The sequence below is a fragment of the Ursus americanus genome, chromosome 2, assembly GCF_024610735.1.
Source record: "Ursus americanus isolate L20-20 chromosome 2, mUrsAme1.1.p, whole genome shotgun sequence".
Taxonomy (NCBI): domain Eukaryota; kingdom Metazoa; phylum Chordata; class Mammalia; order Carnivora; family Ursidae; genus Ursus; species Ursus americanus.
The window spans coordinates 84,274,996-84,293,764 of NC_142128.1; the positions used below are offsets into that span (position 1 = coordinate 84,274,996).

Below are 18,769 nucleotides of genomic sequence, written 5' to 3' on the forward strand. Positions count from 1 at the left end.
CTTCTGTAGGAACTTTCTCTTTTCTTATGGGAACTGACCCTTCATCAAGAACCCCACATTCCAATACCTCCCTCCATCTAAGCCATGGGTTCAAGTCCTGACTTTGCCACTTCTTACCTAGACAAGATATTTAATTATTTTCTCTTGGATAAAATGGGCGCATGCATCCCAACCCACTTCATATGATTTCTGTGTGACTTCTCGGAGGGAATCATTTAATAAATGAGGACATGCTGGGTACACACTATACAAGGCATTCCAACCGAGGATCAGGATACATCCAAAGGTGTGTGGCCTCCTTACGTAGGTATCTTCCCCTGTTATCAACCCCAGTGGCAACAAGTCTCCCTCTCCCTGTTTGTTGCGGGCCTTGTGTCAGAAGGAGACACAGGCAACAGAAACTTCAAGCATACTTCCAGAACATATTGAGTTCGCTTCATATCTGGCCCTAATTCACCTACAAAGTCCCACTCTCCTTCCTCTTCACTACAAAACTGCACATCTAAATTGAGCATTATTTACCTCTTTCCAGACAGAGTAGTGGCTGAGAAAGCAGCCGATTTCACCCCTGGTGAGAGGCCTAGAAGAGTAGGGATCTCGGTATCCTGGCAGCATTTCAATATTCAGGGCCTTTAGCTGGCTTGTGTTGAGTGCCCTGCATGACAGAGAACATATCTGAAAATTAACAAGTTCAGATATCCCCACGACAGAAGCCAGAGAGAGAGAGTTCTGGATTGTTCCTCAGAGCCTTTCTGCACATTGAGGAAGACTTTTCAGGTTTCCCATCTTTCCTTAAGGAGTGATGCAAAGACAAGAGGGTGTCTTATACTTGGCATATCCCTCACAATTGACAACGTGGTTCTACGTATCATCAGTTTTTTGACAGCTTTGAAAAAATATTTTCCTAATGAAGGAAAAGTGGCTAATAACATTAAATACTGGAGGGGGTGAGGACAGGAAGAACTGTGTACATGTGCGTGTCTTTCCTTCGGATCTAACTTTTTTTTTTTTAAGCACAAAAATAGCAGAGACCATCTTGTGAGCAGAAAGAGAGAAGTGACTCACTACATATAAAGTATTCCCAACAAGATTAACAGCTGATTCTCCGAAACCATGGAGGCCAGAAAGCAGTAGGTTGCCATATTCAAAGTGCTACCTGAAAAAGACTGTCAACCAAAAATTCTATGTCTAGTCAAACTATCCTTCCAAAATAAAGGACAAATTAAAATATTTCCACATAAACAAAAACTGAGGGTTTGTCATTAGCAGATCCACTCTACAAGAAATACCAAAGGGAGCTGTAAGGCCGTTGTGACAGGAAATTAGAGAGTGACATAAATCCATATAAAGCAATAAAAAGCATGGGGACATGTAACTGCATAGGTAAATATAAATGACAGTATAAATGTTTTTCATCGATAACTTTTTTTCTCTTATCTGATTTAAATTATAGCTGCATAAAGCAATAATTAAAAGTCTCTGTTCTAGGGCTGATAATGTAGAAAGAAGTCATTTGTTTGACAATAGAACAAAGGATGGTGAAAGGAATGAAGCAGTATAGAGGTAGATCACTGAAATTCAGCTGGTTTTTTTATCAAGATATAATTGACATATAACATTATATTAGTTTCAGGTGTATACCGTAGTGACTTGATATTTATATATATTATGAAATGATCACCACAATAAGTCTAGTTAACATCTGTCACTCACATCGTTACAAAATTTTTTTCTTGTGATGAGAACTTAAAAATCTACTCTCTTAGGAACATTCAAGCATGCAAGGCAGTATTGTTAACTATAGTCACCATGCTGTACACAACAGTCCCATGATTTATTTATTGTGTGACCGGAAGTTTGTACGTTTTCACCCCCTTCACCCATGTTACCCACCTCCCAACCCTGCCTCTGGCAGTCGCTTCTGTCCTCTGTATCTATGAATTTTTTTTTCTCTTTAGATTCCACATATAAATGAGACCATATGGTGTTTGTCTTTTTCTGTCGGACTTATTTCATTAGCATTATGCCCTCAAAGCCATCTATGTTGTTACAAATGGCAGGACTTCCTTTTTCAATGGATGAATAATATTTCACTGTATATATTTATAGATAGCACATTTTTTTCATCCATTCATCCACTGATAGGACTCTTAGGTTGGCTTTTGTAAATAATGCTGCAATGAACATGGGGGTACATATTTTTGTTTGCTTGTTTGTTTTTTCATTTTCTTTGGATCAATACCCAAAAATGGAGTTGCTGGATCATATGGTGGTTCTGTTTTTAATTTTTTGAGGAACCTCCATACTGTTTTCCATCCTGGCTGCTCCAATTTACATTCCCACCAACGGTACATCAGTGTTCCCTTTTTGTTTCATCTTCATCAACACTTGCTATTTCTCATCTTTTTTTTTAAATAGGGGAGAAATGTTGGTTTTATTTATTTTTTTATTATGTTCAATTAGCCAACATATAGTACCTCATTAGTTTTTGAGGTAGTGTTCAATTATTTCTTGTCTTTTTGACAATAGCCATTCTAATAAGTATGAGGTGATATCTTATTGTGGTTTTGATTTGCATTCCCTGATAATTAGTGGTGCTGAGTACCTTTTAATGTACCTGTTGTCCATCTGCATGTCTTCTTTAGAAAAATGTCTACTTAGATCCTCTGCCCATTTTTTAAATCAACTTGTTTGGGTTTTGCTGTTGTTGTTTTTGCTATTGAGTTGTATGAGTTTTTATATATTTTGGAAATTAACCTCTTATCAGGTATGTGATTTGCAAATATTTTCTCCCATTAGGTAGGTTGCCTTTTCATTTTGTTGATAGGTTCTTTTACTATGTAGTCCCACTTGTTTCTTTGTGCTTTTGGTGTTAAATCCCCCCCGCCCAAAAACCATTGGCACAACTAATGTTGAGGAAATTACCCCCTATGTTTTCTTCTAGGAGGTTTGTATTAATATAAACTAGATTGCTATACATTGAAATGTTAATTGTAATCTCCATGGCAGTCACTGAGAAAATAACTTAAAAAATGTAGTAAAAGAAACAACAAGGGAATTAAAATGGTAGAGTAAAAGGTATCTTTTTAACACGAGAAGGCACTAATGAAGAGCAGAGTGACAAAAAAGATGCAAAACATACAGAAAACAAATGGAAACTGGCAGACATAAATTCCACCCTATCAGTAATTACATTAAATATTAATGGGTTAAACCCCACAATCAAAGGCAGAGCTTAGCAGAATGAGTTTTTAGGGACATGATTCAACTATGTGCTGTCTACAAGACATAGACTAAATTCAAAGACACGAATAGGTTTAAAGTGAAAGGGTGAAAAAGGATATATTCTGTAACCAGTAACCACAAGAGAGCTGAAGGAGCTATATTAATATTTGACAAAATAAACTTTTAAACAAAAGCAATTACTAGAGATAAAGAAGAACATTTTATAATTAAAAAATCAACCCATTAGAAAGACAAAAATTATAATTATAAATGCACCTTACACCAGAGCAAAAACATGAGACAAAAACTGAGAAACTGAAAAGAAAGAGATTATTCAACAATAATACTGGGATACTTCAATAACCCACTATCAGTAATGGATAGAACAATGAGGCAGGAGAACAACAAAGAAATGGAAGACTTGAATTACAACAAACCAACTAGACCTGACAGATTTCTATAGAACATTCCACCCAACAGCAGCAAAATACACGTTCTTCTCAAGTACACATGCAACATTCCCTAAGAAAAACCTTGTGTTAAACCATAAAAATCATATAGATCATAAATTAAGCCTCAGTATTCTTAAAAGGATTGAAATCATATAAGACATGTTCCACAATTTTTCCACAATGGAAAAAATTAAAAATCAATAACAATAGAAAATTTGGAAAATTCACAAATATGTAAAACTAAATAACACACTCCCAAAAAGCTAATGGGTCAAAGAAGAAATCACAAAGGAAATGAGAAAATAGTTAGAAATGAATGAAAATGAAAACAAGGCATACAAAATTTACAGGATGCACTTGGTGTAGTACTTGGGAGGGCTAGTTATAGCCATAAATACCTATATTAAAAAATAATACCTCGAAAGAATAATCTGATCTTCCATTTTAAGAAATTAGAAAAAGAAGGGTAAAGTAAACCCAAAGCAAGCAGAAGGAAAAAATAAAGACTAGAGTGGAAATAAGTGAAATAGAGAACAGAAAAACAATAGAGAAAATCAACAAAATCAAAAGTTGGTTCTTTGAAAAGATCAACAAAATTGATAAAATTTTAGCTAAGCAGATCAAGAAAAAAAAAGATAGACTCAAATATTTTTAAAAAGGTATGAAAGAGTAGGCAACCCCCTTCTGATCTAAGGGAAATAAAAAGGATTATAAGATAATACTATGAACAACTGTATGCCAACAACTTAGATAACCTAGAAAAATATGATAAATTGCTAGAAAGTTACAAATCAATGACTCAAAAAGGAATAGACACTCTGAATACACCTATAACAAGTAAAACAGTTGAATTAGTAATAAAATTTCCCACAAAGAAAGATCCACAATCAGTTAGCTTCTTTGGGGAACTTTGCCAAGCATCTAAGGAATTACCATCAATCTTTCACAAACTTTTCCAAAAAACAGAAGAGGTGGGAACATTTCCCAACTCATTCTATGAAGCTAATATTATCCTGATACCAAAACTAGAAAAAGATGTCACAAGAAAATTATAGGCCAATATCCTTTATTAACATAGATCCAAAATTCTCCAGAAAGTTATACACAACTAATGAATCGTTGAACACTACATCAAAAACTTATGATATACTATATGCTAGCTAAATGAACATAATAAAAAAGAAAATACTAGCAAACAGATTCCAGCAACATATAAAAAAGATTATACACCATGATCAAATGGGATTTATTCAGGATTGTAAGATTGGTTTAACATGTGACAATCAATCAATATAATACACTACCTCAATAGACAAAAAAAATCACATGACTATACGATCATCTCAATAGGCACAAAAAAAACACTCGACAAAATCCAACTATATACAGATTGAATGTTTATATTCACCCCAAGTTCATAAGTTGATGGTATTAAGAGGTAGGGCCCCAAGTCAGGAGGGCAAAACTCTCATAAATGAGATTAGTGCTTTTATAAAAAGAGACATGGGAGAGCAGGCTCTTCTATCTCTGCTCTTTGCTATGTGAGGGAATATCCAGAAAACAGCCATCTATAAGCCAGAAAAGGACATCTTACCAGATTCCAACCATGTTGGCACCCTGCTCTTGGACTTTCCAGCCTCCAGAACCATGAGAAATAAATGTTTGTTTTTAAGCCACCTGGTCTATGGTAATTGTTATAGCAGCCCAAACTGACAAAGACACCAACACCCTTTCATGATAAAGCATTCAATTTAATAAGAATAAAAGGGAACTTCCTCTATTCAATGAAGGCCAACTGTGAAAACCTCATACACTAATATTATGCTTAATGGTGAAAGACTGAATGCTTCCCCTATTGTCAGGAATAAGACGAGGATGTCCACTCTCACCATTTCTATTCAAAATTTACTTGAGGATCTAACCAGGGAAATTAGGCAAATGAAATGAATAAATGACATTCACATTAGAAAAGATATAGTAACATTATCTACACTTGCAGATGACATAGTCTTATATATAAAAATACTGAGGAGGAATACACATACACACACACACACACACACACACACACAGTGTTAGAACTGATAAGTGAGTTCAACAAGGATGCAGAATATAAGATCAATATACACAAATCAATTGTATTTCTACATACTTAGAAGTGAGCAATCTAAAAATGAAATTAGAGAAAAAACTTTGTTTACCATAGCATTAAATAAGTGAAATACTTGGGAATCAATTTAACAAAATAAACACAATACTTCACAAAATAAACACAATAGTTAAAACTACCAAAGAAAATCATTCAAAGAATTAAAGAAGATCTAAATAAATAAATGGAAAGATACCCTGTGACCATGAACCAGAAGACTTCAAGTTATTAAGATAGAAATGGTCCCCCTAGTTGATGTACAGATTCAATGCAATTCCTATCAAAATCCCAGCTACTTTTTTGTGTGTGTAAAATGACAAGCTGATGCTAAAATTCACATGGAAATGCAAGGGACCTAGAATAGCCGAAACCATCTTGAAAAAGAATAACAAAGTTAAAGGACTCAGACTTTCTTACATACAAAGGTACGGTCATATGGTAATGTGGTATTGACATAGGATTGACATAATCCATCAATGGAATTGAATTGAGAGTCTAGAAACCAACCCTTACATTTATAGTCAATTGATTTTGACTAGGGTAATGACAATTCAATGGGAGAAAGAATAGTCTTTTTAACAAATGGTGCAAGGATACCCAAACTATATGCAAAAGAAGGAATTTGAATCCCTACCTCATACTATATAAAAAACTAACTCAAAATGGAGCAAAAATTGAATGTGAAAAGATATATGAGGTAAAACTATAAAACTCTTAGAAGAGAGATAGAAATAAGTCCTTATGACTTTGGATTTGGCAATGGATTCTTAGATACAACACCAAAAGGAGAAGCAACAACAAAAATATAAATTGGGCTTTATCAAAATCAAAAACTTTTGTTCTTCAATGGATGTCATCATGAATTGAAAAGACAACACATAAAATAGGTGAAAATATTTGCAAATTATATATCTGACAAGAGACTTGTATGAGGAACAAATAAAAAGAACTCTTACAATTCAACTAGTTTCCCTTGGTCCATGTGACCTATAAATAAAATTTGGGCTCTTAGGTATTTGAAGCAGTGGTTCCCAAACTCTCATGCACCAAAGAACAGGGTTGCCAGATTTAGCAAGTAAAACATAGAACATCCAGTCAAATTTAAATTCCACATAAACAATGAAAAATTTCTTAGTGTAAGTAAGCCCATGCAATGTTTGGGACAAATTTAACTGAGTGTCTTATATTTTATGTGGCATCCTTACCTAAGAATCAACTTGAGGCTTCTTAAATGCAGATTCCCATCCCCAGCCCTAGAGATCATGATTCAGCAGCCCTGGGCTAGAACTCAGGAATCTGCTATCTTAACCCTGGAGACTCTGACATGGGTGTCCAGGCCACATGTTGAGAACATTGATGAAATTCTCAAAGTCATAAGAAACTTCAGAATAGCTTCTAGCCATACTCCTTAGAGCCATTCATATTCCAAACTAACATAAAACATGAAACTACAGGTTTTTCAACAACCAACACCTTGAAATAAAGTGTCAAAGAAAAGGGCAAAGGAAAGCAAAATAAAGCAAAATAATAAACAACAGCAATAACAAAGCTCTTGAAGGAATTCAACCAAGTTCCCTTTGTGACTTTCCTGCCGTATTCCTGGGAAAGATGATCAGCCCAGGCAGGCTATGGCGTGATCTCACGCAACATGATATACAGGTTGTTACGCATTTTTCCTCATTTATTCTCCTCAGGTTGGCCCAAGTTTGGCCACTTTGCTCTAAATCAGGGTCTGAATGCAACTCTAAATGCATTCTTTCCAATACACCATGGAAAGCTGGAAACCACCACAAGGATTACCAAAACCCCCAGAGAGAGGGGAAAATCACTTCCACTGCGAGCCTTCAGCATAATGAAGACCAGAGTTAGCTGGATGGTGAGTGGATTTCAGGCCTACTCTACATGGTGAAATTAATTTACATGCTGTTATCATTCATAAAGCTTTTCCCAAAGTAGGCTGCATGTGGCCATTTTGACAATGTGTCTATCTTCTAATGACTCTAGATTCCTCCCGCCCAGCACTAACCCTCTGTCAGAGAGGGCACCTTCCCACTCCAACGACATCTGCAAGGATTCAAGAAAAAACCCAACCCACTTTCCATCCACAGCCTCGACAATCTTGACCTCGATCTCTTGCTCGTACAGGGTGCGTAACATCCGGTCCCGCCTGTCCTTTCGGCGCTTCAGGTTGATCATGAAAATCTAACAGGAAGAAAAAAGGAAAAGAAACACAGATTATTCAAGTCTTACTTTGGGCTGTTTGAAAAACTAAGTAAATGTAAGGACCAAAGTTTCAGTTAGAATAAGGAGTGGAAAAAATAGGGAAAACCGTGGTGAAGATCTGTTTATATTTCATGTCAAGTCAAATGATATTAATCCAAACAGAATGACTTTCGAAACAGAACCATCTGCAGTGACTTCCCCCTCTCTTTGTTTCTCTGATGCTTGTTGGTGGACAGGTTTGCCCTGTTCTTGAGATAGGAAAGTTCAAAAATCACTCTTCAGGAGGCCAAGTGTGAATTAAACCCCAAACAGAAGACTCAGAGGTCGGAGGCAGCTGGGCAAGTGTGATAGATTTATCAGCAGACCTAAGTCTACATCCTGAATTTATTTACTAAGTGTTTGCCTTGGCCCAGTTCCCATGCCTCAGTTTCCTCATCTGTAAAACTGGGGTGATCCTGGTCCTATCTCATGGGTTCTAAATATTAGCTATTCTTAGAGTTCATATCTGCTGTTAACAAATTTCAAGTCATTCAAAGAATGAGAAAAATCTAGTCTTAAAACATTCCTTGCATTTCCAAAGGTTCCAAACAGAATTATCAAGGTCTCAATGTTAAGAGCTTCTTTGCCAGAATTCTTCAACTCCCCCAGAGATCAGGGAATTTTTCTGAAAGAAGTAAGGAGGAGGGGCCCTACTCTTGGAGGTAGCCCTTTGACGGAAGGGAGAAACGGAAAGCCATCATTTCCACATCATACTCGTCCTTGAAGTCCCCAAAAATATGCATCCAGATTTCTTCCCATGAGGGCTGGGTTCACCTGTAGCCCCTCATCTTAGCCCCTACATTCCTGATGTCTGCCCTAAACACATACATATCACGAAGCCATGGCAGGGAGCTATGGATAGTGAGATGGTCCTGACTACTTTCAGATTTAAGGAGCCACAGAAAAACCTCAAGACTCACGAATGCTATTACAGGTAAATATGTGTATTCCCAAGGTCCTTTTGCCACAAGAGTAACAAACTCACTCTGAACATTAAACTAGTCCTCTAAGAGTAGGAGACTTCAGCCGCCAGCAAGAAATATTGATGACACATAGTAAGGAAAAGGAGAAACCCATGGAATAAGTTGGAGGATGTTGGCTTCATCCTGACTTAACCACCCAGACAACTTTGAGGAAGACATTGAATGCTTCAGGGTCCAGATCCTTTGTTCATAAAAGGGGGAGTTGAACAACCTCATCTTGCAAGTACAACACAGATTGAAATGTTTATGATATGTGGTTTAGATAAAGCTTGCTTTATGCCATGCCCAGAATAAAGAAGAAACTATGTCTTGTAACCAACCTGGGGTTCAGACTTTACTGGGGTGAAGCTTTGGTTCACATAGCCATTCTGAATCTAATCTTCAATATGTTCTATGTGTTACTGGATCAAAAGCTACACTAAAATTGCAACCCTTCCTTCCAAAATATCCTCACTTCCATCCATTTATACAGCTCTGGGCAAAGAAACTGATGGGAGAACAAGATGTCCTCCTTAAATAAATTATCCACCTGTTGTAGGGCAAGGTGAATTCAGAGCATTGTGATTTCATTACTTCTCTTGATTACCTGAGTAATTATTTTTTTTAAACATAATTTCTGTGGTGACTCTATTGGCCTTGTTACTTGGGACTTCATAACTTAATGGGTTGTGTTCTTTTACATTTCAATTCTTCCTGATTAGAATCACAGTGTGATGGACCATGTTTCATTCCACAATTTTATTTTATTTTTATTTTTTTATAATAATTTTTTATTATGTTATGTTAGTCACCAATCAGTACATCCTTAGTTTTTGCTGTAGTGTTCCATGATTCATTATTTGCGTATAACACCCAGTGCACCATGCAATACGTGCCCTCCTTAATACCCATCACCGGCCTATCCCAATCCCGCACCCCCCTCCCCTCTGAAGCCCTCAGTTTGTTTCCCAGAGTCCATGGTCTTTCATGGTTCATTCCCCCTTCTGTTTACCCCCTCCCTTCATTCTTCCCTTCCTTCTCCTACCGATCTTCCTGCTATTTCTTATGTTCCATAAATGAGTGAAACCATATGATAATTGTCTTTCTCTGCTTGACTTATTTCACTTAGCATAATCTCCTCCAGTCCCGTCCATGTTGCTGCAAATGTTGGGTAATCGTTCTTTCTGAAGGCTGAGTAATATTCCATTGTATATATGGACCACATCTTCTTAATCCAGTCATCTGTTGAAGGGCATCTCGGCTCCTTCCACAATTTAGCTATTGTGGACAACGCTGCTATGAACGTTGGGGTGCATATGGCCTTTCTCTTCACTACGTCTGTATCTTTGGGGTAAATACCCAGTAGTGCAATGGCTGGATCATAGGGTAGCTCTATTTTTAACTTTTTAAGGGACCTCCACACTGTTCTCCAAAGTGGCTGTACCAACTTGCAGTCCCACCAACAGTGTAAGAGGGATCCCCTTTCTCCACATCCTCTCCAACATTTGTTGTTTTTTGCTTATCATTCCACAATTTTAAAAGATACGGAAAGGAAGGAGCGTTTTGTCCTGTGTATACATGGAGCTACCCGAGGTCACTCCAGGAGAATAGAAACAAACCCAAACAAAAAACGGACAGAAATACAACAAAGAGTCCCCTCAAACCAGAGACCTCTAGTCTGGGAAGACGTTAGTAAATAATACTTCAGTCCCAGCTTCTGCCAGGACAAGTGCAGTAAAAATTGTAGCCATGAAGGAAAAACACAGACGGCTTGCTCATACTTAGTGAATAGTAAACAGAGGAAGAGCCACAGAGCCAAATGCAACCCAGACACCACCAACAAAGTCATGGAGTACTGGGAGAATTAAAAAGGCCCATGAAAATCCCTTTTCCCACCATCTTATCCCTGTTCTAGAGCCCAGGGTAGTTATTTCCTGCACCTGCATCACCTCCCAGGGTTGGCATTTTCCAAAAGACTTCTAGGGTGACGCAGTCCTTACACCCCCACCCAAACGGAAGACCAGAGCTAGAAGATCCTGGTTTTGTCCCATTTGATTTCCTTCGTCTTGGTCCTCATAGGAATGTGTTTAAATAGAAAAATGAATCTATGTAAAGACCTCGGGTTCTTTCACCTAGAGAACTGAGGGCTGGTGAGGGTTGCTGGGAAGGACAGCTCTAGTAAGATGTGGAAGCTGACACTGTGTGGTGGGGATCAACCCCCCACACACCGGGTGCAGCCCCGGTTCTTTTAAAAATTATTTGCCCTTTATTCTAATTCCTCTCTCGCACATTAAACTCATCTCTTCTCATTCTGGCCTCTGTGGAAACGGCATTGTAGCTGCTAACTCTTTTCCACTTAATATTCATGAAATACTCTTCCCCATTCCTGAAGCCCAGATCCACATCAATTTTATAGAAGAAATAGCACTTCCCATCCCAGCAGGCCTTAGATGGCTGTACTCGGGGACATGTGTGAAGAAGCACAGAATGATAAACAAGCCTTTTGCTTTCACTGGAGCAGAGGCGGGAGCACACAGCGCAAAGCCTGGCCTCTAACATACCCAGAATCCATGGAGAAATGCGATCTCAGCTGTGCATTCCTGAGGTACTGTCCTAAGCTCTCGATCACCAAAGTCTACCGATCAGCAGCTACATGACATAAGGGACCCCCAGAGGCTTCGGTGACTTGCAGTCCCACTTGGGGCACTCCCACGTAGCTGTTGTGTGCATCACCAAGAGAAGTATCTCTTTATATTCTTGCCTCCTCCTTCATGCAGTCAAAGCTTTATCATAAATGTGGCCCTTGGAGAGCTATTTTGAAGTTCCTGCCCACTGAAAGGTGGACTGCTGCAACAGGTCTCTTTTTTTCTCTTTTTCTTTTTCCTCTCAATCCTGCCCTCAAACTTTTCCCGTGGAAGAACAGCACGGAGGAAATAAAGCACAGACTGTTCCAGAATGTTTTTTATCCACTCAGAATAAAGTTAAGGTCTTTCGATACTTAAAACATTATCCTTTTTACCTTTGAATTTTGACAAAAAGGTTTACAAAACATAACAGTATCTGCTCCTAGAAAATAGAAAATTCACTCATGATTAAATAATAACTTCTTTCTAACCCAATGATTAATTTGTTTTTACCATGATGCTCCTTTAAAAATTTTTTTTTATATTGAGGATAGTTGATACACAATATTACATTAGTTTCAGGTGCATGTGATTCTCTTTTTTTAATCTTTTCTCTTTATTTATTTTTTATTTTAAGTAGGCTCTACACCCAACATGAGGCTTGAACTCACAACCCTGAGTCCAAGAGTTGCATGCTCCTCTGACTGAGCCAGCCAGGCACCCCAAATGCTCCTTTTTAAAGATAAAACAGCTGAGACACAACAAAAATTGAGTTGTTTTCTCAAGACCTCAGTGCCTTTTCAGCAGCCAAGCCCAGTTTTGCTGGCTTTCTGATGTAAGATCAGGCTTGCACTCCAATATAAACACGCAAGCACGCCACATATATGCACACGTGTGCACGTGCACACACAGACACCTTTCCTACCTCATCAAATCCCATCTTGTCTGGATATTTAGGGACAACTGAAACAAACTGGGAGGGTTCCATTGGAGGACCGTCAACTGGAAGACACAAGAAACACACAGAGTGCTTTGTTAGTGTAAGGCTCAGAGAACAGAATTCCATCCACACACCTGATGTCTAGGAACAGCGCCTGGGTGTCCGGGGTGGGGGATAACTGTTCAGCAGCTCTCGAGGACTGAGTGGTTACACAAGAACCCTGATGGCCAGGGTTTCCAGAATGCTTGTTCATACGCAGACTACAATATTTGCTCCATTTCCCTTAAGGCTTATTTTCAGAGGAGATGAGAGTCAGTCTAGCGTAAGGTTAAGAGTGAAGGCTCTGGAGTCAGATGATCTGGGTCCAAACCTTGGTCTGGGAAGGTCTGGAAGAGTTAAGTGACCCCTCCAAGCCTGTCTCTTCATGTGTAGAATCAGGATAATAAAAATATATCTCTTAGGGGGTTGTAAAATTTAAAGGAGATCAGCATGCAAAGCACTCACCAGAGTAAATTGACATAGTAAAAACTCACTAACTTTTAAGCCATTACTTACTGTGGCTCATAATGAAAGACCTCAAAAGTAGGCCAGACTTCTTCTAAATAATGCTTTCTCTGTATATCTTAAAGGGGACTAGTCTGGGACTATTTTTATTCCATCCAAGCAGGTTTAGCTACAGGTATGCAAAAGGTCCTTTATTTTAACAGGAACTCGCCTTTGAGGGCCAGCCCACATCGCAAAACTTGGTACAGGGCTAACAGGTAAATTTCCAGATGGGAGGGACACTGCATCTTAAGTAATAAAAGATTTATTTATTTCATACTCCGAAAAAAAGTTTTCTTTACAAGCTATACATTTGAAAGGTCGGAAGCAATGCTGAATGGGGAATCGGGGAAGGTCTTGAAGATTTTTGGAACTGCAAATCCAAAGTACTCATTTGATTTTCCTTAAGGGGGATACAAAGAAAACACAGTGAGAACTGGTAACTCGGGTGGTTTGAGGAACTGTTGGTGGTGGCCATCACTACTATTCGGCAGTACCCATCTCCTCCGTTCCAGGCAGATGAGAGGAATCACTTGCTCACCCTTGAGGTTGGTCATGGCCTCGTGAACTGCTACTTCTAGCTCTCTAAGCCCTCCTTCCACTCCCACCCCAGCCCACCACAATGGTCACAGTAACAGATGTTGATAATGGAGAAGCCACACATTTGAAGCAGCCTAGAATGATGTGCCAACATCTGGAGAACAGCTGCCCAGAGGGACGCCAGGACCACTGCAGACTTTGCATAGCAAGAAATATGCCATTGCTGGGGCGCCTGGGTGGCACAGCAGTTAAGCGTCTGCCTTCGGCTCAGGGCGTAATCCTGGCGTTATGGGATCGAGCCCCACATCAGGCTCCTCCGCTATGAGCCTGCTTCTTCCTCTCCCACCCCCCTGCTTGTGTTCCCTCTCTCGCTGGCTGTCTCTCTCTCTCTCTCAAATAAATAAATAAAATCTTAAAAAAAAAAAAGAAAGAAAGAAATATGCCATTGCTGTAGGAAGCCAGTGGTATTTTGTCACTATTTGATATCCTAGCGTAACCTCTTTATCCTTCTGACTGAGATACTGTCCAGAGAGTATTATTTGTTTAACTTACCCTTCCCTGGTATATTAAAGAGAAATCATCACATCCAGTTTCACTTATGATCGAATGATGTGAAGTTCTGGAAGGTAGTGAGACAGGTTTCCTAACCCAAACAGAACAGCTGGTCTCATTCCTTCTAGCCTGACCCCTTTGGTCACATTTCTGTGAATACATAGTGCTGTGTTTCTGTTTCCATTAGAAGCCCAGGATATTTTGTTCCTTTCTTCTCTACCCCAGTCTTCCTTAATTTTTTTTTTTTTAAATCAACAAATATTGATGGAGGAGCCACCATGTACAGAGTTAGGCTTTTAAGAGAAAGAAACTTAGCATACAAACTCCTTTTTGTTCCTAATGTTGTTTGAGGAGCTGTCTGGCTCTCCCCCCTTGGGTCTTGGAGTTGGGAGGGGGTTATATTTTGAGTTCCCCTTTTCACGCTGTTGGTCTCTGTTTGGCAATCACATGGCCTACGTGGCTTTAACATTTCAGCCAGAGAGACTGCTTTTAGCCATTTTGCTTCCATCAAACATGGGAAGTCAGTGCAATCACAGGACAAGTGTCCCCCACAAGCCACAAGTGGCTGGCTCCTGAAAGCCACCATTGAGCAAAAACATGAGAAATATGTCTGGGTTTTGTTCCCGAAGACAGAGCGAAGCCACTGGGAAAGACGGAATGATACAAGTTAGACCTAAGAAATTTACTGTGCGTGGAGAAGGGATGTGTCTTTGCTTCATCAGAGCTGAAGGTCAGGTATATCCCAGCTTTGGTTTGGGGTCATTTCTGACTCCATCATTCATAATTTATCAGTCTCTCATTGAATCCCTCCCTTGACATGGTCCCTCACTGTGCCACACCAGTTGAGACAATATGCTTCATTGGCTCCTGGATAGTTTCATGACCTAGGAATAATAATCAATCACAGCTACTATTATAGAGACCTTATTGTCCACTGAACTGTGGGCTACACTTTTGACATATATAATCACGGTTATTAAATTTTCACAACATATACCATGGGATAAGTATGAGTGTCCCTATTTTTACAGATAAAGAAACAAAGACTTAAACAACTTGCCCAAGGTCACAGAGCTGATAGAGCTGGTACTTGAACCTAAGTCTGACTCTTGAACCCTTAACCCCCACTCAGCCTGCCCCCAAAGCTGGTCCTTGGTAGCCATTGGCATCAAGTTGACCTTGGCAACTGAGCTGAATTCACAGGAGCTCAGGTAGCTAAGTCTTTGCACCTGGGTGACCATCACTTGAGCTTTTTCTGTAGTCTACACTGGAGCACACACCATCCAGCAGCATACAATGTACCAGCCCAGTTATGTCCCCCCAAATACTTGAGAGATTGTGCTTGTACCAAATCCCAGCTAAATTATAATCATTTAATCATAATACTAAAGTTGTCCTGAACTTCCTCAATTGCTGTAGCCACCACCATAGCTCAGATCCTCACTCACCATGATTGAGCTGGTTTTTCAAAAAATTTAATTAATTAATTTATTTTAGATAGAGAGAGCATGAGCTGGTGGGGAGGAGCAGAGGGAAAGGGAGAGGGAGAGAGAATCTTAAGTAGGCTCTACATTCAGCAGGGAGCCCAATGCTGGGCTCAGTCTCACGACCCTGAGATCATGACCTGAGCCAAAATCAAGAGTCGGATGCTTAACCGACTGAGCCACTCAGACACGTCCATGCTTGGGCTGTTTTAATATTTTTCAAACTCTCGTGCACTTAGTCTTGCCTCATTCTAACTCATTATGCAGACTATTGTCAAAATAATCTTCTCCTTCAAGCGAAATGCTGTTCTCGACAACAACGGTCACACTCAACACTTTGCAATTTGTTAAGTGCTTTCATATTCATGACATCATTTATCTTCATTTATCTTTTGTTTGTTTTTATAGATGAAGAAATTGAGACCCCCCCAGATGTAGGCTTGCCCAGGGTCAAATAGGGAGTAATTGGTGTCAAGATCCAATAGTGAGTGAGTGGTAAGATTATTGGACCTTCTGATTTCATGTCCAATAATCTTAATAATCTTTACCTGACATTCTGTGGCTCCAGAATGTTGTTACTGAGAACGGGCACCTGAGATCTCCCATCACCTCATGCTCTGACTTGCAAGAACTATCCCTTCGTATCGCCTAGAACCCATTGACTTCTTTCACTTTTACCAGATCTAGCCTCCTGTCATTCATCCCCCAATTTTCTGTACGGCCCCTAACATACGAAGTGAGTACGTACGTGTAGAGTGATGGGCACGGTGCTTCCCGTGAGCCTTCGCTGGTACTTTGCCCTTTCTCCCACCCCACCCGAGTCCTCACTCTGCTCTCTGAAACTCTAGTCTGTAACTCGTCAACTCTTTGACATTTTTAGTCCCTTTCTCTGAATGTCTTTTCACCTTTTTATTTTAACTAAAACTTGGCTTTCCTTGGAGGACACTGCTTCCCTTTCACCTGTCAGAGTAGAAGCTGATTTTTCTTGTCTCCCCCAATTCACTCCCAGACGGTTTCCCTTTCATCCCTCAAAACCCCCAGCTTCTTTGCAGTGTATGTTAGCACCCTCTGCGCCCTGGTCGTGCCCCCTCAGCCACTGACGATGACAGCCTTCGGCTCACCGTCTCGCTGTCCCTGCCATCGTTCTTAAAATTTGAGCATCTTCACGGGGATCCATTCGACAACCGGGCTTCTGGGGCCTGTACCAACAACCATTCTTTCGGTGACCCACTACCATGTCTGCTGCCATCACGTCTTTGATGTCCTCATGTCCGTCGGTACCCACCCTAGATTTCTTGGGCTAGCGCTCTAACCGGCAGCGCCCCCTCCCCCTTGTAAAGACTCTTGATCTGCTTCCGTTGATCTTGCTTGGTAAAATCCCAATCCTGCTTAAACTTGATTATCCACTTACTCAGCCCCAAGAATACTGCAAGAGAAATTCACACAATTGTGTTGACTGAATCACTTCAAAATTAGAACCACAGATGTCACACTGGCACTCAACACTGCCAAATGATGCAACCACACTTCCATAGTAAGTTCACCTTCCCACTCTCCCGGCGGTCTGGTTTATGCCTCATCCTCTCTCCTGACACCTCCAGCATCTCTCTCCAGCTGATGGACTACATAACTCATAAAGAAAATCTTCAAAGTAGACCTAGCTTTTCCTTCTACCTCAAGTCCACAAACCCAGCTGTGTCTGTACTTACACATTCTGCCTTCCCATCTGCTGGAGTTTGTTCCCACCTCGGACAACTTCTCCAATTCTGTCCTAGAAAACAATGCCTCTTGTTTTCTCCAGACCTGAGCCTTACAACTGCCTTCTTCTCTTCTATATCATCCAGTTCTCCTTACATATTGGATCCTTCTTGTTAGTATATGAATATGCTGAAACCCTGTATTGAAAAAAAAAACACACAAAACAAAATAACCTCTCCTTTGATCTCTCATGCCCTTTCACCCACCATCCTATTTCTCTATCCCCATCGCAAGAAGATTCCACTTTCTCATCTCCTCCTTGTCCTCCCTTTGGCCTACTCCAGTGGGCTTGTGTCCCCATCATTGCTCTATGGTGGCTCTTATCAAGGTCATCACAGATCTTTATCTTGATAGAACCAATGTTAAATTCCTTATCCTCATTTTACTGGACTTCTCAGCCACATCTGGCTCCTTTCTGAGACACTTCGCAATTTTTCCTTCCAGCTTTTTGGCTGTTTGTCCCCCCTAGGGATCTGTCCTGTTCCCTTCCCTCTTCTCTTTCTATGATCTTTTACTAAACAAATTCATACTGTTCCATGGCTTCAAATGTCCTTTTAATGTTGATGACTTTCAAATGTCTGTCTCCAGCTGGAGTTTCGTCCCTAAACACCAGAATCATATCCAAATATCTTAACTTCTTCGCTGAGATGTTTTTAAAATATTGTAAGCTTACATGACCAGAGCTTCCCTTCCCAAATCTTTTCACATTTCATTAAAGGGTATCCCAGGCCAAAATCCTGGCGTCATCTGGCTTCCTTCCTTTCCTTTGTTAGCTGCATCCAGGTCTCTGTAAGTCCTGTTGGCTCTACCAACAAAATAAATCCTAAAGCCACCTGCTTCTCATCACCTCCCTGCTACCGCTTGCATCCCAACTGTATCTTCTCTCACCAAGAGAGAGGTACTGCTTCTCCTATACTCGAACGTCCGAACCACAGACTGAGTGAACTTTCTAAATGCATGAATCACATCATGCCACTCCCTCTGCCCCACTCCACATGGAATCCCATTACTCTTAGAATAAAATCTGAATTCCTTACTGTGGCCACAAGGCTTTGAATGATTTGGACACTTCTTCCTTTATGACCTCATCTCCTTCTACTCAACTCCTCTGTACTCTGATCACACTGGCCTATTGTTCTTGGAGCATCGCAAGCTCTCCCAACAGCCTTTGTACTTTGTTGTTGTTGTTGTTATTGTTGTTGTTTTGTTTTGTTTTGTTTTGTTTTAAGTAGGCTCCATGCCCAATGTGGAGCCCAGTGCAGGGCTTGAAATCATAAG

General features: G+C 40.0%; 1 protein-coding gene across 1 annotated transcript in view; it reads right to left on the reverse strand.

Moving 5' to 3' along the window:
• Window positions 1-18,769, reverse strand: part of COLGALT2 (collagen beta(1-O)galactosyltransferase 2) — a 104,978-nt gene that overhangs the window by 7,468 nt on the left and 78,741 nt on the right. The window contains exons 7-9 of the mRNA XM_045811372.2: window positions 12,600-12,676; window positions 7,922-8,028; window positions 523-655 (exon numbers count right to left, since the gene is read on the reverse strand). Of these exons, the coding sequence (XP_045667328.2) occupies window positions 523-655; window positions 7,922-8,028; window positions 12,600-12,676 (317 nt within the window). The remainder of the gene's footprint in view (window positions 1-522; window positions 656-7,921; window positions 8,029-12,599; window positions 12,677-18,769) is intronic.